Consider the following 23,045-nt stretch of genomic DNA (forward strand, 5'->3'; position numbering starts at 1 on the left):
AAAGTTTGAATTAAGAATGAATATGTTGCATGAGTTTTGAAAGAACACATGAAAATTAATTAAAGCATATGGTAACAAATCACTAAAAATGTCCCTGTCATGAAATCAGATATTGAAGAAAAATAGTGGATGAGAAATGTCACTATACATTTCAGGAAAAAGACCTAACTTAATCTGGATGTTTTGACTTTTGTTAGTTGTCCATTTAAGGTATTCCATACCTTTTGCTGTTGCCTATATTCTTCTGTCAAATATTAGATAGCATGCAAATTAAGTAGAAGGGGGCATTTAAATTTCTGTCTCTTGCATGCACTGGCAAAGCAGGTCAAGAAAAGAAAATTAACAGACCGATTTACATACAGACATGAGAACGTTATTGTAGAAGTTGTGAACAACTGCAGCTCTATTCTAAAGAGATAACTGTGTAGTAATAGCAGGTTGGAACTGAAATCTCCCTGTTTACGAATGTGTTACAGAAAGTACTGAGGAGGAGATCTTATAGCATGAAAACCAGGTCAATGAAGGTGCTCTAATTCCTATTAACACTAATAAGTATTAAAAAGGTAAAGGTCCCCTGTGCAAGCACCGAGTCATTCCTGACCCATAGGGTGACGTCACATCCTGACGTTTACTAGGCAGACTTTGTTTATGAGGTGGTTTGCCAGTGCCTTTCCCAGTCATCTCCCCTTTACCCCCAGCAAGCTGGGTACTCATTTTACCGACCTCGGAAGGATGGAAGGCTGATTCAACCTTGAGCCGGCTACCTGAAACCGACTTCCATTGGGATCGAACTCAGGTCGTGAGCAGAGTTTGGACTGCAGTACGGCAGCTTACTACTCTGCGCCACGGGGCTCCTAAGTATTACCTTAGGCCTATTCCACAAAACAGAATTTGTACCATTTAATAGATCATAGGAGTAAACAGAACCAACAACAGGCCTTGGGCTATCTCCTCAAAAGAAAAGCAGGAAATACACTCTTGAAAATAAATGAACAAATACGTACATTAACTAAGCTGGTATTTATTAATTGCCTGTTGTTCATCTCCTCATCTGCAGGAACTTTATTAGCTATAAAGAAAGGAAGGATGATGGGATGCTACAACAATTTATGTTTGACAGGAATAAAAGACGTTGCAGACAATCTGTCAATCTGTATTGCATTTCAGTAGCAATGCAAACATCCGTGGGAGCCATTACCCAGTTTCTGAATGGTTCAGTGAAATCTGAAGATGAGATTTTGCTGTCGAATGCTGTAAATTAACTTTCTCCTTCCTATGTTAGATTTTATGGCCGGAAGATGCTGAACATACTTATGTCCCATTCGAAATTTGATGGGTACTTGAAGCAATGTCTACCATCGCATGACTTGCGTGATGTCATGGCTACCATTAAGCAGAAAGTAAGTATGAGGGCAAAAAAAATATTTGGAATAAAAGTCCAGTCATATGTTCATATACAACCTCTTTTTCACCCTTTTGGTGCCTAGGAATGAAGCACAAGTTGGTGTACCCACATCTTCTGTTCAAATGTTACAAAGAAGGCTGATATACTATGAAAACACTGGGAACCTTTCCTTACTGGAATGTGTGAAATGGCCATTTTAATTAAAATGCCTCTTTTTTCTTCTTCTTCTTTTTTACATAGGGGACAGAAGACCAATCATCCCAAGCTCCTTCTGCAAAAAGCCATAGAGGGTCAAAAAGCAGTAGTTTGACAACCTCTGTGGACAGCATGCCTTCAGATGATGGGTATGGAGTATTAGCTGGCTTTTCTGTTCATAATCTCCTGTAGCTGGGTTGAAAACAAAGACTCCGATTCTTCAGTAAATCTCTACTGTTGGAAGAGAGTTCTGTCAGTAGAGTGGGATTTCCTCAGCTTTTCCTTTCCACTGCAGCCCAAAATGCTATTCTTGGGGACAGGAGACCCCAGGAACAGCATTGGGGGGAGCCCGGGGCCTGCAGTGGGAGGGGAGAAATGGCAAAAATTGCCATTTTTGCGGTGGCCTTGTTAGGGTACAGATCCAGCAAGGGGTGGGGGGGCCTCAACGCAGACAGGGTGCAGCAAGGCCCAGCCCTGGGCTGCCATCACATGACCCACTATTTGCCAGAGGTTGCAGCAGAGGCGGTGAAGACTTTGGACCCTCCCTCCTTCATACAGGAGGGAGGTTGGGCCACCCCGAAAGGGCTGCTGGCCATTGTGGCCATGGGAGCAGGAAAGCCTGGCGTGTGGCCTGAATCAACTATCACAATTATGCTTGAAATTGCGATAGGGTTGCCAACCTCCAGGTACTAGCTGGCGATCTCCTGCTATTGCAGCTGATGTCCAGCTGCATAATACATTTGTTTCGAGCTAGCTGATTAGTGCTGATGTAGTTTCTCTGATTTTAATGTTAGTTTCAGCGGCCAAAAAATTAGAAATATCTAGGAGTTCACTTATGGGACTCCTGCCACGGTGCTATCTTGCATCCACCGTAATACATTTGTTTTGCCTGACAGTGTGGCTGCCCTTCACTCTCATGGCACAGTAGCGCTACCATGGAAACCAAGCAGTGTTGCCAACTTCCAGGCACTAGCTGGAGATCTCCTGCTATTACATCTGATCTCCAGCTGATAGAGATCAGTTCCCCTGGAGAAAATGGCCGCTTTGGCAATTGGACTCTATGGCATTGAAGTCCCCCCTTCCCCAAACCCCGCCCTCCTCAGGCTCCGCCCCAAAACCTCCTGCTGGTGGCAAAGAGGGCTCTGGCAATGGGCCTGCTAGGATTTCCCCTGGTTGTATTCCCAGCCAACCCTACGAGCTGACTCCCACCAAAGGCCCCCTTTGGTCACCCTGGTTAGGTCGGGCCGGCTCTTGATGCAAGGTCCGACAATCAACAACCTCCCCAGAGCAGGAGTGAAGCCTCTGCTATTCCCAAAATGGCCTGAACTGGCCCCAGGGAGGGAGAGTGGGGATGAGGAAACCACCCGTGAGCAACTTCTTGGCCCCAGCAAGGCTGTTAGCTGCCTTGATAAAGAAGGGGCTGTTTTAGAAAAAACTGGCAGGATGGCAAATAAAAGGAGAGGGGAGTGAAGACTCTTGGACTGACATGGAGGCTTTACCTTGCCTAGGGAAGAATGTGAGAAAGGGAGAGGTAATTGAGAAGATCAGGCTGCCCCAGCTGGGGATAAGGTAAAGAGCGACCACAAGGAAGCTGCCTGAGCAAGCCCCCCCCCCCCACTGTTGTCCTGAAGCCCCGCTGACTTCTGCTGCTTTCTTCTCTCCCTGCTGTCACTGATAGTCCTCCTTAGCCGGGCTCTCTTAGCTCCCTACCCCTCTCATAGCTCCCAGTTGCGGGCTGGAATGTCACCACCACAGCGGCAGTGAAGACAACTGAGAGCCTTCCACAGCACTGCTGCCCAAGCCGCTGACACAACTGTCCCTTGCTCAGAGCACGCTCCTGAATCCCTGCTCCTGGTCACTACCGCCACTGCCACTGCCCCAGGCCCTCAGGTGGAGCGCACACCTCCAAATCCAGCCGATCTCTGCTGATCCCTTTGCAAAGGTGACCAAAGCTGACTGGGAGCAGCCCCTGCAGCCACGTGGCCCTTAAAGGGAAGGGGCGGACCCAGGGAAATGCCCTGACCCAAGGCTCCTCCCCCTGTCCATCCCTCCAGGCTGATGAGGCAGCCAGCTGTTGGCCAACTGGATGGACTCTGCCGGACTCCCCCAGGGGGGCAACAATTGTGCCCAAGTGGCCCAGCGCCGCTCTGGGTGCGAACACCTGCTTCCCGGTTCCTCCCCTTGCCCTGCAGCCACAAAATGGACCCAGTTCAGTCCAGGGCCATGGCATCCCAGAGAATGATTGTTACAAACTCTGTGCTACTTGTTCTAAAATTTATCTAGTTTATCCTTCAAGGCTGGAAACTGTAAGTTGGCTAGAACTGTGAAAGAATGCATGTTTGCAGATTTACACAAGAACCTATAAGCAAATTCTTAGCCCTACTATGCCAAGACATCCTAAGCAGCGATTTAAAGTTGAAATCTGCAACACTTCTCCTGTCCTGATGTCTTCTACCTCACATGACCTTCACTAACTCCATGCTTGCCAATGCAGCGCACCCATGCACCTATAACCTTGCAGCCAGAGCAAGTTATGCAAATTAAATAAAGTTAAAAGGTTGTGCTTAATGTTTATTATGTATTTAGAACAGATATTGATTGTTTATGCATGGGAGTTTTACCTGAGGTTCGTTGCTCACTAGACCCACACTTTCCTGTTGGGAATCTATTCACCAGCAGTCTCCAAGCTCAAATCAAGAAGCATTTGAGTGCCCGCCCCTTGAAATGCTGCTTTGTAATTGGCTGTAGTGCTTACTGTGAGAGAAAAGTCGTCGTCCTCCCGAGAACCCAATTACCGCATAGAAAAGCATTTTAAAAAATGGAGCTCTATAAAAGGAACTGTGGGGGGGGGGCAAGCCTCATTTCTAAAATCCTTTCTTCTGCTCAGAAAGAACTCCCAGGAAGTGGAAGCATTTGGACTCCTTCCCCTTGACACACTGCTTTGTAATTGGCTATAGTGCTTTCTGTGAGAGAACCATCACTCCCCAAACCTTCCATGTCCCACACTTTGCCTTGTGTATGGGGATTTCACCCCAGCTGAGCTCAGGGGAGATGGAAGAATCGGGCTAATGTAGGAATGAGAAGTCCTGGGATTTGTGAGGGCTGGCAGTGAAGTAATCTCTAATGGACGGAAAACTCATGCATAACTCCAAGGAACAACTGAGGCAGACCGGGGGCGAATGTGAGTGAAAGTACCCATGCATAAACGACTATTGTGTCTTTGCTTTTTTTTGTTGCCAACCACATATAATAGTGTTGGATAACATAATTTCTAGATCATTGAGGGGTAACAAAATTTTAAAAGCCTGTAATCCTGAACACCAGGTCTGTCTCCAGCACCCTTGCCCTACCACAACCCGCGGCTCGCCGCTCATCCCTTCGCAGCTTAGAAGTAATGGAACAACTCAAAGAGTTGAACAAGATGCTAGTGGCCAAGGAATTTCAGATGAGAATGGAAGGCATAACATTGCTGATGGAGCATTGCAAGAACAACCCCCAGCTTGTCACCTCAAATATCATCCAGGTATGGAGACTATTTTCATGCCATCCCAGTAGCTTTAATGTAGATTACCCATTTAGTGAGTCTGGTTTTGGCCTGAACCTTTACCCCGTTTAAGTCATTTAAGTTTGTTTTTGCTGCGTCCCACTTCGCAGCTGTTTTGGAGGAAACCTCGTAACCGTCGCTGCTCCTTGGCCCTCTCGTTCCAGTGGGCAGAGAAAAATGGAGGTCCCACTTGCTCAAAATGCAGCACCGTTTCCCAAGAAATCTGCTGGAGTAATGAAAAATGTTTTTATATTTTTATTATTGATGCCCTTCCTCTCTTCCCAATGGGGGACCCAAAAAGGGTTTACAACATCCATTCTCCCCTCCTCTGTTTTATCCTCACAGGGACCATATGAGGTAGGTTGGGGCTGAGAGAGAACTTGACTGGCCAAGTGGGAGTCCATGGCAGAGTGGGAGTATGAACATGGGTTTCCCAGATCCTAGTCCGGCACTGTAACCACTACACCACACTGTCTCTAATGGAATGTTTTCAGAGAGCAGAGGAGCAGCCGTAGCATACCCCATCTTACACAGATCCCCAAAGCTCCCCTTTTATCACTTCCTCCCTGTTTTCATCATGGGCTGTTCCCTCCATATCCTACAGCTACCTTAGTAAAAATAACTGCTGGTTGTGACCTCTTTTCCCACCTCATCTCTATTTCTGCTCGTTAAGGAGGCAGCCCAGAGATGCCTAAAAGACTTGGGAGGGGGAGAGTTTCCTTCTTTCCCTCCTACACAGCAGCAGCTGTTGTTAAATGCTATTGTTTTCTCTGGTCTGTCTCACCTGAGGATGAAGCACAGTGGCAGGATTGACAGAATCCATTACTCTAAAGAATAAGACAGCAATCTGCTAGAGTAGTTCTTTCCATTTGAGGGGGTTGCTTTATATCCCAAATAACATACTACTCCTTAACTATCTTCTCAGCTTCCCCAGAGTTCAGCTCACTCACGAGGTGTAGCTAACTCACTTTTGTCCGGCTTAAAACAAGATGTGCCATTTATTTATATGGTGGGAAATTAACCTTGCTTTTCCTGGACCACAGTTCACAGACGTTTGGCAGCTGTTGATTTCCTTGGTCAGAGACACAAGGTTGTATCTATAATCATTGAACTACTCTATATTTGGATAATCAAAATATAAGGAATATTCTTAGGGCAGGTTTATGCATGCATGCACATCATTTGGTAGTTTGCATGTGTGAATAACAGAGTGCCAGAGGGAACTCTTGTATCTCCTCATATGTAACACTTTTCAATAGAATCAGAAGAAGAGTTGGTTTTTATATGCCGACTTTCTCTACCACTTAAGGAAGAATCAAACCGGCTTACAATCACCTTCCCTTCCTCTCCCCACAACAGACACCCTGTGTGGTAGGTGGGGCTGAGAGAGCTGTGACTAGCCCAAGGTCACCCAGCTGGCTTCATGTGTAGGAGCGGGGAAACAAATCCAGTTCCCAAGATTAGTGTCCGCCACCCATATGGAGGAGTGGGGAAATCAAACCCGGTTCTCCAGATCAGACTCCACCACTCCAACCCACCGCTCTTAACCATTACACCACGCTGGCTCTCAATCAGGTCACACTTCCAAGTGCCCTTCTTGAAGTATGCAGGCATCAAGTGATATGCATTCATGAGCAAAAGGGCCATAGGCTTCTTAATGGACAGAACCCAGGCTTGGTGTATTCATACCACCCCCATTTTAGCTTTACCAGTTTCCTCAGCCACCTCGAAATTACTTATCGGAGGTCCAAACTACATGCTACACATGAAATGTGTTTAGTAGGAGCAAAATAGTTCTTTTTCCCCCTTGAGAAACTGGTTTTAGAAGGGGGTTGGCGCCAAGACCTCCATTTCACCCCAAACACCGTTCATGAGGGCCACCTGCCCCCCAAAAAAACAAAATTGGGGGATGGGGCAGGATATTTCTGTTCCATGAGTTTTGCTTTACTTACTGTGCTTTGGCTGTAAGCCTTTGTAAAAGCATGCTTTCATATATGAGTTCGTAATAATCTGAAGGAAACCTCTCTTCCTCAGTTTTTCTGAACCCATGCTACGCTGGTCATAGCAGGATTTACCTGTTCTTTTCTCACATTAACAGATCTTTGATGCATTTATCTTGAGGCTTCAGGACTCCAACAAGAAAGTGAACCAGTATGCATTAGAATCTATTGCCTCCATGACCCCAATCCTTAAAGATGGTTTAAGTCCAGTCATGGTTTCTGTAGTGACTGTTGTCACTGACAACCTAAACTCAAAGAATTCTGGGATTTACAGTGCTGCCGTGAAGGTGCTGGACCAAATGATCATTAGTCTAGGTAACTATTTCTCTCCCCACCCCCCGTTATTTTCTCTCCCCTCATTTTTTTTTAAATGTATAACCTGTCGATTCCATCTTTCAGCCTACTAGATGCCCTCAAGGCAGGGCCCTATATGCCTCCATAGATCACTTTTGCGAAATGAATAATTAGGTAGTCCCATCTAGAGGATTTCTACAATTCTGAAATTTCATCTCAAAGATTGGAGATAAACCAAGATTGAACAGCTCCTTGTCTTTTCTCTCTGCGGTAGCTGAGATTCTGATCAACAATTTGCATGAGTACCAACTGTAAGGGCCATAGTTTACCCTGCCCAAAATTCTGGGATCCATAGGATACATGTCTTCTGGCACTTGAGATGTGCTGTTGAGTTTCAGTAATTGAGATGGTTGTGTCTTCACTATCCATCTCTTCCCCTATTCTTAGAAAACACAGTTAAGGAGACTGATGTAGTTCAAAGGATCCAGGTTTGGCATGCTGTGAATTGAAGGACAAAATCTATTAAGGTTTATTTTGTAACCCGAGCTTTGATCTAATGAAGTTAGAGACAGAGAGAATCCACTCCTGTTCTGGAGTAACTTCCAATGTCAGTATGACTGGTACAAATATAGCTGGCCTAAGACCATAGCCATTTAGTTCATTTTTATTAAGAGCAATATGCCAGCAATAAGTAAAAGAAGGAAGGAACTTTTTTAAAAAAAATACTGTGCTATTTGGGATCTACCTACTCTGCACATAGAGCAAACCCATCTCCAGGACTGTAAATCTGCTGCCTTTTCATCTGTGCTAAATTCTTACAAGAAATGATATAAATGGAATGGAAACCAACTTGGATCTGAAATGAAAGATGACCTTGGTAGGGGAGGGTCATTCGCGAAAAATGTTGCAGGCTGGCAGGGGATCACACATCATTAAAGGTTGATACAGTGCAATGAAAGCATGTCCTGTCTAGACCTCTGCTCGGTAGTAATGGAGAGATTTATGTATTGCTCTTTAGGGGTGGGGGTGTTCAGAACATATCAATTTCAACTAGAATTTTGGGTGCTCTGAAAATCAGTTTCCCAGATTTACACATTCTGCAGAATAAGGTAGTACACTCCAGAGGGGTGTGACCACCATTTTATGAAATTTCCCCCCAATACAAAAGTCCTGCATGTAGATAATTAGCATATTAGGAAGACGAGTTCTATACAAGCTGTCTTACTGCTATGCTAATTTTCTTCTTGCAGGGAGGACAATCCGCTCTCTCACCTCATGACTCCGCTGCTTCATTCTCAGTTCATTCTGTAGCACATGTCCATACTGAAAAGAGTTTAGGAAGTTTTTACCTTAGGTAACTGAACATGCTTGATGGAGTATAGCCAAAGGCATAAAGACTTTGCAGTAGAAAAGTAGAATGCCTTTAGATTAAAGCAAAGCAATGAGAGAGAGGTGTGGCTCAGATCTTTCAGTGCCAGTAAAGGTCAATGTGACTCTCACTCTACTTCATGATTTAGGCTTGATGAACCAGCTTTGAGAATGCTCCAGTGTGTGTGGCCACTGAGAATTGCGACACAACCTTTCTGAAGTGTTCTTAATGCAGAGATTTCTAAGATCCTTTGAAAAAGGTCAATTCATGGTAATGTCTTCATATGAAGCAGTTGTGCAATGGAGGGGCCGTGGCTTAGTGGCTGAGCATCGGCTTGTCATGCAGAAGGTCCCGGGTTAAGTCACCAGCATCTCCAGGTGAAAGGATCAGGTAGTAGGTGATGTGAAAGACCTCTGCCTGAGGCTCTGGAGACCTGTTTCCAGTCTTGGTGGACCAATGGTCTGATTCAATATAAGGCAGCTTCGTGTTACAAATAAGTAATCTGATTCATAACAGAAAAACATCTAATAGGGACACAAAAAGAGTTGAATGTGGATGACTATTCAACATTTGCAAACTCATCAAATGCAGATATAAACTTGGAGCCCTGACTGCCCTGGTGGAGTAGTCAAAGGCCACAAACTGGTGAAATTTACCAAGCCCCCACAGCTGTCAGAAATAAAGGGTAGCTGTTATGTGTTATCAGTTATTCAAATGGCTGCATGCATCCTGTGGTGATTTTACAAGCAGTTTCCTTGTGATGAATTGTCATCTGTATCCACCTAAAGAATCTATTTGTTCTGAGAGCCTCGTTTGCATCTACCTGGGCTTCCTAGTGAGGTGTTTTGCTCTTGATGCGAGGGGCTCTTTTCCTAAATAAGCAGGTTGACTCTGTTCTAACCTAAATTATGGGCTTCAGCAGCTCCTTCTCCTGTCTCCAGTTCATAAATATTTCCAAACTGTGTTCTTCTTCTTTTTTTTTAAAGGAAATTTATGGTTTACTGAGTTCATTTCTGAAGAACAAACAAGCATAAATCCAGGTCTAAATGACGGCTTGTTCTAAACCTGTTGTTCTTCATAGACTGAAATTGCTGTTGCCAATAACTACACAACCAAGGACTGCTGTAAATCCCACGTCACATGGATTTATGTCAGCACTAGAAACACTACTTTCAGTGGATATGTCAGAAGTATCATAGAGTGTTGAAGAGTCAGTGGACTTACGATTATTCATACTCTGTATGATTTGTAAGGACAAACTGTCTGTCTAGGGAACGATGACAGTATTTGGGATAGTAAGGAATTTACCCCCACACACACCTCTGATCATCTAATGACCATGGAGTGTGTGGACAGTATTCCACGTAGCTTGGCTCACTTAAACCATGTGAGATCATCAGTTATTTGGCACTGAACACCATGATGAGCTTAATCCTTATTAATTTATATGATGAAACTTGTATGGATTGGAGCCACTGTTTCTGGGTACGCGGGATGCATTGTACATGTCCTGTGTGCGTGTTAAGTGCCGTCAAGTCACTTCTGATTTATGGCGACCCTATGAATTAATTAGAAGCTAAAATGACTAAACTGAGGCTGTCGTATTTTGGTCACGTCATGAGACGACAAGAGTCACTGGAAAAGACCGTCATGATAGGAAAAGTTGAGGGCAGCAGGAAAAGAGGAAGACCCAACAAGAGATGGATTGACTCAATAAAGGAAGCCACTGCCTTCAATTTGCAAGATCTGAGCAAGGCTGTCAAAGATAGGACATTTTGGAGGACTTTCATTCATAGGATCGCCATGAGTCGGAAGCGACTTGACGGCACTTAACACACACACACATGAATTAATGACCTCCAAACTGTCTATTCTTAACAGCCTTACTTAGTTCTTATAAACCAAGAGCTGTGGCTTCGTTGATTGATTCAATCCATCTCATATTGGGTCTTCCCTTTTTCCCTGCTGCCTTCAACTTTTCTGAGCATTTTTTTCTTTTCCAATGACACTTGTCTTCTCATAATGTGACCAAAGTACCATAGCCCCAGTGTAGTCATTTTAGCTTCTAGGGAGAGTTCAGGCTTGATTTGATCTGGAACCCACTGATTAGTCTTTTTGGTAGTCCAGAGTGTCCGTAAAACTTTCGTCCACCAATAAACTCCCCTCCATTTCGAAGGAATCAACTTCCTGTCAGTTTTCTTCATTGTCCAACTTTCACATTGTCCACCTTTTCCACTGTGGCATGAATTAACTTGATCTTGGTTGCCAACGGCACATCCTTACACTTAAGAATCTTTTCTAGCTCCTTCATGGTTGCCCTTCCCAGTCTCACTCTCCTTCTGATTTCTTGGTTGTAGTCTCCCTTTTTGGTTGATGATGCAGCCAAGGAACAGAAAATCTCAAACCATTTCAATTTCTTTATCGTCAACTTTCAAGTTGTGTAATTCCCCTGTAGTCATTACTTTTGTCTCCTTGATGTTCAGCTGTAATCCTGCTTTGACACTTTCTGCTTTAACCTTCACCAGTAGTCGTTTCAAGTCTTCGCTCTTTTCTGCCAGTAATGTGGTATCATCAGCGTATCTCAAATTGTTAATGTACCTTCCACCAATTTTCACTCCACCTTCATCTAAATCTATGTCCTACATGTTAGTAAAGTTGGGTCACTTCCATGAGTGGAGTTATGAACCAATTTACCATCCTGTATAGATACTTTATGGTCCACATCAAAAGCTAAAAACATGAAGCTGCCTTATAATGAGTCCACCCATTGCCCTACTCTGTCTGGAAGCAGCTCTCCAGAATGATAAAAAAACCCAATGTGATGCATATATATTGTGGTTGCTTTAAACACGAGTTTCAAAGGCTGCTTTAATGATGAACTAAAATTTCAAATCATCTGCTGTTTGATCCTTTTAACTGGGGATGCTGGTTACTTAACTTGGGACCTTCTTGATGCAAAGGGGAAGCTCTGAGCCATGGCCTCTCTCCCAACCATGGGCTATGTTTCTTTTACAGAAATTCAGGATTGTCATCCACTGCTTGTTCTCATGGTTTCTAGAAATCATGAACTCTGAACAGATACCTTAAGATTTGAGAAACTGAATGGAAAGGGTCTTGAAACCAGACTTTGTTGGGATGCTCTGAGTCACCGTGCTGTCATACTTTTTGTATTACAGTAAACGACACTTCTGGCTGTATGACGATGTCCTTTCCTTAGGGAAAAAAATCATGCGTGAAAGGGTTCGTGCTCCTTCGGTTGGGTCGCAAACCCATATATGGGAACCTGTAGAACATATAAATGCGGATCTGTCATATCAGGCTATTCAAAAACTTGTATATTGCTGAGGAAGTAGTACAGACTCAAAATATTAGTAATGCATTCTATGGTCTAATAGCAGGTTTGCTTTGTTTTTCCCTGTTAATAAAGAGGTAGTGCGTGTTTAGATAAAATGACAGCAGAAATTCAGAGGGTTCCTTTCCATTGTGCTTTGAAAGCTGAGCTTCTTGACCAGTAACTGATAAACTAAGTTATCATGAATTTGAGCTTCTTGACTAGTAACTGATAAACTAAGTTATCATGAATTTGACAGGTAAAGGAAAGCTTTGTTAGGGGCAGGTAAAGAAAAGCTTTGCTGTTGCGCATCATTCCACTCCTCTAAAAGTCACTCTGGAGTTAAACTCATGTTAACTATTCATGGGTGCTTTCATGGAGAGCTGGTATATCAACATACATAGCACATCTAAGAATGACAAAAAAAGAGAGAGGGGGACGTGTACTATGGTTGCTTTAAAAATGAGTTTCAAAGGCTGCTTTAAAGATGAACTAAAATCTTTATGTGTACTGATATAGGGAATGATCATCAATCATTAATACCCCTCACAGCTCCTATCCCCCTCCTATTAGCATTTCAAAGCATTTGTTCCTCCTGCTGAAGCAAGCAGTTATCTTATTTTATTCATTGCTGAAATAACAATGTTGTCTGGCTCAAAGCATACATCATCACCATCAGAAAACAGCGAGTGTCAAACAGAAATTGATTTTCTGTTCTCTGTTTTTGCTGTTGCTGATTCTTGGTTGCACAAACTGCAAAAGGTTAAGCAGTTTGAGGGGGGGGACTCATTGCAATGCAAAGGGCAGGGGGGGAGGCAGGGAGAGGAAAAGGGACACAATTGCACACAGAGACCCTGGTGGGCTAAAGACAGGCCACAGATTTATGGATTACAGCTGATGGAGCATTGGCACAGCACAATGCATGGATCCAGGCACCAGGTGACCCACCTGTGAACTGCCCCACATCCCCAGTCTGCATGCTGAGGGTAAACCTGGAATGGCAAGTAAATGGACCCACATGGATGCAAGCCCCTGTGCGGTTCCCTTACCACCTGGGAGTGAAGCCAGGTGACGACCCTTGAGCTGGGCATGCCTCTGCAGTGCTCAACCCCCAAGACCCCTTAAGGGGGTTCCCACCCAGGGGCGGCAGGTATGCAGGCACAGCCTCCCCCCCCCCAATAGATCTGGCCCAATGTGTGAAACCACCACCCCAGAGCCAGACAGATACCACGTGACTCCAAGGAAGAAGGGCCTCGCAAATCCCATTGATCCAAACGTCCTGTCCCCAACATGAGAGGTGCATGGCACACTCTGAACAGAGCTACCTGTCTGAAGGAAGTATCCGAGAGGTGAATAATGGAGCCACCTGCTGCTTCCACAAACTATCCCATCGTCTTGATCACTTGCCTCCTGGCACTGTCCACCTTGCCAGGAGAAGCCCCCCACAAGTCATGCCTCTTGAGCAGGTCCAGCCCAAATAGCCGCATGCACTTCCATGGCTAAGGTGGGGTCAACCCCTTTTTGGCTAGCCAGGTCGTTCTCACCTAGCTGAATCACAGTGACATCAGGAGGGCCCAGGAGGGCGACACAGTGCAAGATGACCTGCTGAAGAGAGTCCCAGTGCATTCTTCTTTGTCCCACCCGGGAAATCTGAAACTGGCCTTCCAGACCCAACAGAGTTCCCCAGATGGTTGCTGCCATGGAGGTGCTTGCCCAGTGCACGATGGTGTGGCCGACTATCCAGATGGACATGAGGTTCCCTGTAGAGACTAATAGGAGGAGGGACTGTTAGTGGAGGGACTTGCATGGAGGCGGATGTAGGATCTGTAAGCGATGGGATTCCAGTGACCGATGGCTTGGATACAGGCAGGGGGTAGCCCGATCTCCGCAGCTGAGGTAGTGGGGCTGACCTGAAATGAGTTTGCCCTGAAGTCCCCAGGAGGGAGGATGAGAGCCGCCAGCCCGGCCCACATCACCCCTCAAATCGGAATCTGGTGAGGTATGGTCCACTGGAGGGAGACTTCCTGCAACCCGAGGGCCCAGCGTGAGAGGTCGTGTTGGAAAGCTGGGACCAGCTTGCTGCACCTGACGGCCCCGAAAAGGCTTGTGTGAAGACAGCCTGGAACAGAGCAGCCTCAGATTTGGACCAGAAGACCCCGGGGAGCTGCTGCAGAAGCCTGATGAGGTGATTGGCCTTCAGGCATCAGGTGCAGGAGAGAGAGCCTCCTCCAACCCTTGACGGCCCGATGGGCGGCAAAGGAGCAGCAGGGGTTGGCAAAGCCATGTGCCTTACTACCCAATGAAATCACTGCTAAATGAATGGCCGTGGTCCCCATTCCCTCAGAGAGGTGAAGTACTGGAGGACCATGGTTTTGGAGGCAGGCCAAGAGCCACTGCCTCCGACAGCTGTGGAGAAAGCCAGGAGCTTTCAGCATAAGCTTTCAGCATAAGCTTTCACTCTTACAGCATAAGAGTGCTGTATGGAGGGAGCGATGGAATTAAATCTTACCTGCATGATCAGCTGCTGCCAAGAGCCCACAGGTCCTCCATGAAGGAGTCTAGGTGGAGGTTCGCATTTGGGGATGCATCCCAGAACTTCTCCTCCTGAAAGCGAGATGAGGCGTCCGCTAACATTGCCTCAGATCCGTTTTCATTTATTTGTATTTGTTGGCAGTTCTGTTCTACTCTGCCCTTAATGCTTGGGGTAGATAGCAAATTCAAAACTCCAATAATGGCTTTCTGTGTACCATCACTAATTAATTCTGACACATAGATGCAGTAGTCAAAAAGGTGTTTTGATGGGAAGAAGCTATAACTCAGTGCTAGAAGACTATATTGGGTTAGGTGGACCAGTAGGTTGAATGTGCTTCGGTCTTGTATCTGTTGACCTCAGAGGATTAGATGAGCTTCTCAGAATGAGCAACGTCAGAACATTTTGGAAAACCATCCGCGCACAAAGATTTTTTTTAAAGATTTACGTCAAATTTATCAATAGACTATACTTGCAGATTGATTGGTGGGGTAGATTACGGGGGGGGGGGAGCTACAATTTGCTTTACTGAGGAGTGTATGTCTGCAGCATGATTTATTCTTGACTGTGCCACAGAGAGCTGATGCTGATCATTCTTTGTCCTGGGGTCATGTACTGATGGAAGCTCCATTTCCATTTCTCCCCATGTGAAAATTAATTCTTCATTAAGCAGAATTATCCTTTCTGTGACCCTCCTTATGCTTGTTTGAAGAGACCTTCCACAGTGTCCTTCGGTCTTGTTCTGGCCATTACCTTTTCATTCATCCTTCAGCACTAAAACTTTTTTTCTTAATACTTCACTTTCCCCTTCTATGGGGCACCTTTGTGAGGCGAAGATGATGTTCACAGTGCTGGTTTTCAGGCTGATTAGTAATGATATAATCCTGGGGGCTTTTGAACTGCAGGATGTTCTGAATGACAAAGCAGGACCCCCTGTAAATTGTACTGCTTCCACAACCAAGTGGACTATCACTAGGGATGTACATTTGGATAACAACTAATCAGAAAAAGAGTAGAGCAAGCCTCAGTCATTAACCTTGGAAGGGTAAGCAATTCTAATAAAATTTCCTTTGACTTTTGGACCTGAACAAACGAGGCCATTTTTTCTTATAGTATTTATTTACCTAATTACTTCATCTATACTCTGTTATTCCCCTCCCCCCCCCCAATGGAAGACACATGAACACATGAAGCTGCTTTATACTGAATCAGACCCTTGGTCCATCAAAGTCAGTACTGTCTACTCAGACCGGCAGCGGCTCTCCAGGGTCTCAGGCAGGGGTCTTCCACATCACCTCCCTTCCTAGTCCCTTTAACTGGAGAGGCCGGGGACTGAACCTGGGACCTTCTGGATGCCAAGCAGATGCTCTACCACTGAGCCACAGCCTCTCTCCAAGTGTGACCAGGTGAGGGGCAGAAGACACGATGAGCTAGGCCCAGCCTCCAATGGGCAGCCCCCTTCATAATTTATCTCTTTTAATATAGAAATGCAGTGAAATCCTAACAGCATTTTTCACAGGACTAAGTCTTTAAGTTCTAGAAAGAAAGGGGAAAAAATCATAAAGTTCTAGAAAGAAAGGGGAAAAACCCTCAACTGTCTCTTGTTTTCTATTTCTAATTCACGTTTTCTCATTCGTCTTTCTGGTTTTAAGCACTTAACACTGATCTCCTCTCTCTCCCATTTCCTCTCACAACAACCCTGTGAGGTAGGTTCGACTCAGAGTGTGTGACTGGTCTAAGATCACCCAGAAAGCATGCATGGCAGAGTGGGGATTTGAACCTGGGTCTTCCAGATCTTAGTCCGACACTGCAACCATTATACAATACTGGCTGTCCCGCCATGTCAGCTCTCTAGTGTGCTGTGGTAGGGTTGGCTACTCTAACTCGGGAAATTCCTGGAGATTTGGGAGTGGTGCCAGGGGAGCGCAGAGTTTGGGGTGGGGATGTCACGCCATAAGGCTGCCCTCTAGGACTGCTAATGCCTCCAGGGGAACTGATCTCTGTGGTCTGGCGATCAGTCGTACTTCCAGGGGAACTAGACTCCACCTTGAGTTTGGTAACCCCACAGTATGGATTTCTGTATTTTTCCTGTGGTGTTGGAGGGGAATCTACGAACCATTAAGTAACATTTTATGAAATATTTAATGTTTGGAACATTGCCCTTTCTGTGGTATGATTCATTTAAGGCGACAAAGAGTGGAGAGGAGTCAAGGTCATGGTGGGTAAACAGGTGCCTGGTCTAGTAAGTGGAAGCTTATAAGCCCCAGGCAGGCAGAAGGTGCCGTGCAAGATTCATCTTGATGAGTGCAATGCCCATGGTGTGTGTGTATGACTGGGCCATCACAGATCTTACACCACAGTCAGAAACTTAACATTGTACTTGGTCTTCAAGCACAATGCTTTCAGTGGAGTCAGTTCACACATGCAGCTGCAAGTCTTAAGTGTTCAGTTATGCATTGAAGGGAAATCGAATTAATATGCACGTATGACCCAAGTACTCTGAAAAGCTGAGATGTTCTTAATTTATGCTGAAATAAATTTTTAATCTAAAATGATCAGCTTTATGAAACAATTCCCTCTCCCCCCCCACCCCACTTTACCCACGGTCTGTTCCCCAAAATTTTGTTTTGTCCCTTGCAGATAACGTTCTGCTGCTTCAAACATTTGCCAGCAGGGTGCATTTCATCAGTGGCCGAGCGCTGCAGGACGTCACAGGCCGCCTGTCAGGTAAGGAACAACTTCACTGTGCTGAGGGGCCCCGTGGGAAATGAAAGCACATGGCTAGGAATCCCCCCCCACACACACAATGAACAAAGCAATTGCTCAGATAAACACAGAAGGTACGGCACAGTGTCATTTACACCTATTCAAAGTGGATCCGAGGGTTGCCTTTTATCTTACTTCTAAAGTATATGGGCCAACACACTCTCCAGAGTCCCTCGGGCATATTTGGCCTGAATTTCTGCTTCTCATACTCCTATGTAGGTGCTTGAGCACACTTTCAGCAATATACATGAACATTCGTAACATGAGAATTATTTCTGAGCGCGTACTTTTAAAACTGTACTTTGGTGTTTTGGGTAAGCTGCATTGTGTCCCTATAAGGAGAACAGCAGGATTTTTTTTTTAAAAAAAGTCTAAATAATGAAAATAAAGAAATAAAAGCAATATAAAACACAAGATGTCACCGTCTCTATAGTCTATTGCCCAGTCTGTTCCTGAAGCTAAACTTGAGATGACAAAGAAGAAGAGAAAAAGAAGAGTTGGTTTTTAATACCACGATGTTCTCAAACCAATCTCCTTCCCTTCCCTTCCCCACAACCGACACCTTGTGAGGTAGGTGGGGCTGAGAGAGTTCAGAGAGAACAGTGACTGGCCCAAGGTCACCCAGCAGGCTTCATGTGGAGGAGTGGGAAAACCAACCTGGTTCACCAGATTAGAGTCCACCATTCTTAACCACGACACCACTCTGGCTCACAGTTGAGATTTTAACCTGTGGGACAAAAGGCACCAGATCTAAAGCTAACTCCTCCAGAATCAAAATTACGAGTACATTTTCTGCCAGTTATTGTTGTTTTTGTAATTCATTTTTTACTCTGAAACTTGGTTTAACTATTCTTTATGAGCCATTGGCCACAGAGGGAGACCTGGATTGCACTTGTCACTTTCTCATCAGAAGGTCAGCAGTGTCACTGGAGTTTGACCCCCCCCCCCCAATGTACCATTTAGAGCTACAGCCTTGAAATTTGATATGGCCACTTTAGACAGCTCAATGCATGACATAAATAACCAAGTCATCTGTCATGGCATAGGTCACTAAAACCCAACAGCATTCAAGTATGATATTTTTCCTGTTGAAATGTAGCGTTGACAACTCGAATTTGGCAGAATTAAGGTTACTTAAGATCAGTTGTTATTCCCTTCACTAATAAGTGCACTAGGATTTGGACTGCAGAAATCTGGAACCAACCAGAAATCTGGTATAGAACTGAAACGAAGTGTATGCATTAACACGATGCATTAAATCATACAAAATTTACAAACAAACTATGCACAGTAGAATAGTCCACAGTCCCTAACCTTTTCATCATGTGGTGTGTAAAATATATCAGAAATATATCTCTGGGGGTGTGGGGGAGTTGGTAGTTGTGAATTTCCTGCATTGTGCAGGGAGTTGGACTAGATGACCCTGATGATCCCTTCCAACTCTATGATTCTAAATCACAGTGTTGGAGGAGAGTGTTAAGGATACTGTGGACTGCCAAAAAAACCAAATCAGTGGGTTATAGATCAAATCAAGCCTGAACTGACCCTAGAAGCTAAAATGACTAAACTGAGGCTATCGTACTTTGGTCACTTTATGAGAAGACAAGAGTCACTGGAAAAGACAATCATGCTAGGGAAAGTTGAAGGCAGCAAGAAAAGACCCAACAAGAGATGGATTGACTCTATAAGGAAGCCACGATCCTCAGTTTGTAAGACCAGAGCAAGGCTGTTAAAGATAGGATGTTTTGGAGGACATTGATTCATAGGGTCGCCATGAGTCGGAAGTGACTTGACGGCACTTAACACACACAAATCACATAGCCAATTTATTAATGAAGTGATAATGCTGTTTATTAAAAATAGCTTAGCGAGACATTTCTACATATTACCATCATTAGTCAGTAATAATATCAATCAATATTGATTATTAATATTACAATCTAATGGTAATTGAGGATTTGTATAGGGTTCCGAAGTTTCAAAGCTCTTTACATACAGTATCTGATTCCTTACAACAAAGTAGGTGTGAATTGTTATCCTCACATTGCAGCGTAACAACTAAATAGCAGTCAAATCTCAAAACCCCTAGCAGTCATACCAACAGTACCATACCAGTGTATATAACCCAGCAAAGTCTGCTAAAAGTCTGCTGAAACACTAGAAAAGATGTGCTTTTTGCATGTTTAATTAGGGAGTTAATTCAACAGCTTGCAGGCTTCTGCAGAGAAGCTCCACTCCTCTCGCTACAGTTGAATAATATTCCCACTTTTTATGCCCTGTGAAGCTGTTTCTTTCCTCCTGGAAGTCAGAATGGGAAAGCTTTCAGTGCAGCCGTTTCTTTAACTAAGTAGCACTTTATCACATTTATTCCCTTGTGCAGTGTGGTAAACAAATAGAAAATTGCTTTTACGTGTATGTCGCAGCGTGAGCTTGTTTATCTCTAGGGAATAATTGCAATGTAATTAACAAACAAAAACATTTTTATCTATCTGTTTATTCGTTTGGTTTAAAAATGCATAACCCACCTTTCAGCAAATCTCCCAAAGCAACTTACGGTAAAAGTTAAAAAACAACTATTGATAACAAACAAAATTCAGAGCCGTCAAGCAAGGAAAATATGAGGAGATAAACATAAACAGATCAAACATTTGATAAAGCATCAGTCAATAAAAGCCAGTTGCAAAGTACCATATTCAGCTTTTAAAAACTCAAATGAACAGATAAAAGCCAACAGCAGGGATTAAGCAGCTCAGCTACATCACCCTAGTCCAATGCTTGCCTAGAAAGAATATCCATCGAACTTCTTAAACTTTGAGGGGATGTCGAACATACACATTTGGAGATGGAGTTCCACAGTCTTGATGCCACTGCTAGGAGGGCACTGTCATAAGTGTCTGTCTGTCTGTCTCTGTCTGTCTCTGTCTGTCTGTCTGTCTGTCTATCTATCTATCTATCTATCTATCTATCTATCTATCTATCTATCTATCTATCTATCTATCTATCTATCTATCTATCTATCTATCTATCTATCTGCCCCTCGTGGAACTCTAGGCAGCTTACAATATAAACAAAACATTATGAAAAACACAATGAAACAACAGGGATGAAACCTATAAAAGGTTAAAAATGCCAAGCCATGTAGGGACCAGACCAATAGCTTGAATTGGGCTCGGTAGTTGAGCAGTAATTGCTATCAAATTGGGGACATATGCTCCCAATATCTGGCCCTAACCAGCAGTCTTGCTGCAGCGTTCTGCACTAGCTACAGCCTCTGAACTCTATTCAAAGGTAGCCCCAAATAGTTCGCATTGCAATAGTCCAGTCTAGATGTAACTAAGGCATGGATCACTGTGGCTAGATCTGACTGAACCAGGAACAGACACTGTTGATGTACCATCTGGAGCTGGGCAAACGCATTCCGAGCCACAGCAGCCACCTGGTTTCCTAAGGTTACAGCTGTGTCAAGCAGCATTCGTGAGCTGTGAACCTGGCTTTTCAAGGGAAGTTTAACCCCATCAATAGGGTTGCCAACCTCCAGGTGGTGGCTCGAGATCTCCTGCTATTACGATTGATCTCCAGGAGATAGAGATCAGTTCACCTGGAGAAAAATGGCCACTTTGGCAATTGGACACTATGGCATTGAAGTCCCTCCCCTCTCCAAACCCTGCCCTCCTCATGCTTCACCCCCACAAATCTCCAGGTATTTCCCAACCCAGAGCTTGGCAACCCTACCCATCGAAGACGGGTGATCGGAAGTCCCTGGTCTGCCTTTCTACTAACCCAGAGAACCTTTGTCTTGTCAGGAGTAAGTGTCAACTTGTTTACCCTCATCCAGCCCATTACTGACTGCAAACACCAGGGCCGTGTCCGCACTCACCATTTGCGCCGCCTTCTCACGGGCGTTTTCCCTGCATGTCCGCACCTCATGTCACGCGAAGGATGTTGGAAGCGGCCTCAGCGCACGATGTCTCCGCGTTAACAGAAATCGCATATACGGCGATGTAAATAAAAAAAGCCATTTTTCCCACCCGAAGCCTGGAGTGCGATCTGAAAATCCACTTTATTTCTCCCCTCGCTGCCATCCCACAATCCCTCAAGCCGAAAACTGGCCAATCACATTTTTTTCCTAATATCCGCATGGAGTGTGCCGCGCATGCGCATTTCTCGGGACGAGGGCTCTGCTGTGATGGCGGGGGCGCTTTTTGAGAAAAAATCCGGGAAAGGGCGATAGGTGGGTACAGAATTTTTAAATCGTTTTGGAATCTGCTGTGGTGAGCGCGTTTCTGTTGCGGTGTTATTTGCTAGTGCGTCAGCTGGCCAGTTCAGAACATCAACAGCATCCTCAGAATCAGGTGGAAAAGAAAGGTAGAGCTGGGTATCATCCACATATTAGTGACATCGCAGCCCATACCTCCTGATGACCTCTCCCAGTGGCTTCATATAGATATCAAACAGCATGGGGGATAAGATGGAGGGTCTGCGGCTGAAACATCTGTTTGTGTAGACATGGAGTACCGTGTAACAAACCTCTGGAAACTAATTGTGTGGCATAAACTTTGAATGTGTAAAGGCCTTCTGTTTTCTGCCTTGCAGTTCTTGTGGCATTAGTCTATCCACGGAAACTTCAGGTTGTGGAGCGTCACGTCCTTCCTGTTCTTTGGTACTTCCTGGGCAACATGATTGGCAATGGGGTGTTACCTGGAAAGAGTGGGAATGTCAGGACGGTGGTTGCTAAACTTACCAAGAGCCTGCACAAGCAAATGGGACCCAGACTGGAGGAATGCGCTTCTAGCCAGTCTCAACACGTGATCAAAAATCTCCAGGACCTTCTCAACATGGAACTCCAGTGATGGTTTCTAGAACTATTTAACCAGGTGCCACCTCAAGAGAGGAGCAGAAATGAGGTGGTAAACAGTGATCCAGAGTTTGTCCTTATTTAACTGTGCTCTTGTCAGTGTAATAACACGCTATGGACAGTTTATAATAATGATCTACTATGGAAAGTGTATATAATATATTTTGCTGTAGAATTAAATTGCATATTTTTCTAAGGTTTAATTTCCTCAACTTTTGTGTCCTACAGGGTTAGATTATTTTTTAAAAGAATTGTATGTACCGTTATAATTTTTATCTGTATAAAAAAGAGCAGTTTATTTATGTAATACACATGTGTCAAAATGGGGGGGGAATGGCAGAGATGGACTTTACACAGTGGGCAACTTGATCCAGCTTAGTGGACTATACTTGTGCAATAGAGTGTGTGTGCGTATCTGTGTGTATTTGCTTATGGATTGCATGAGCATTCGTTGGGTTTGGTCCCAGAAGCCTGGGCTTCTTTCTGTTTGTGTAGATATTGCATGAAAACACCTTCACAAATTGCAGGACCCTTAGGGTTGCCAACCTCCAGGTGGTAGCTGGAGATCTCCTATTACAACTGATCTCCAGCCAATAGAGATCAGTTCCCCTGGAGAAAATGGGGTTTTACTGGCATTTGGACTCTATGGCATTGAAGTCCCTCACCAAAACCCACCCTCCTCAGGCTCCGCCCCCAAAATTTCCAGGTATTTCCCAACCCAGAGCTGGCAACCCTAAGGACCCTGCTTCTTTCACC

General features: G+C 44.6%; 1 protein-coding gene across 1 annotated transcript in view; it reads left to right on the top strand.

Moving 5' to 3' along the window:
- TOGARAM2 (TOG array regulator of axonemal microtubules 2) overlaps positions 1–22,296 on the top strand; it is a 53,590-nt gene extending 31,294 nt beyond the window's left edge. Inside the window, exons 14-19 of the mRNA XM_056852938.1 lie at positions 1,283–1,400; positions 1,646–1,749; positions 4,925–5,123; positions 7,243–7,459; positions 17,309–17,395; positions 22,028–22,296. Of these exons, the coding sequence (XP_056708916.1) occupies positions 1,283–1,400; positions 1,646–1,749; positions 4,925–5,123; positions 7,243–7,459; positions 17,309–17,395; positions 22,028–22,284 (982 nt within the window). The 3' untranslated portion in view covers positions 22,285–22,296. The remainder of the gene's footprint in view (positions 1–1,282; positions 1,401–1,645; positions 1,750–4,924; positions 5,124–7,242; positions 7,460–17,308; positions 17,396–22,027) is intronic.
- The last annotated feature ends 749 nt before the right edge of the window (positions 22,297–23,045 follow it).

Source organism: Euleptes europaea, chromosome 7, assembly GCF_029931775.1.
Source record: "Euleptes europaea isolate rEulEur1 chromosome 7, rEulEur1.hap1, whole genome shotgun sequence".
Taxonomy (NCBI): domain Eukaryota; kingdom Metazoa; phylum Chordata; class Lepidosauria; order Squamata; family Sphaerodactylidae; genus Euleptes; species Euleptes europaea.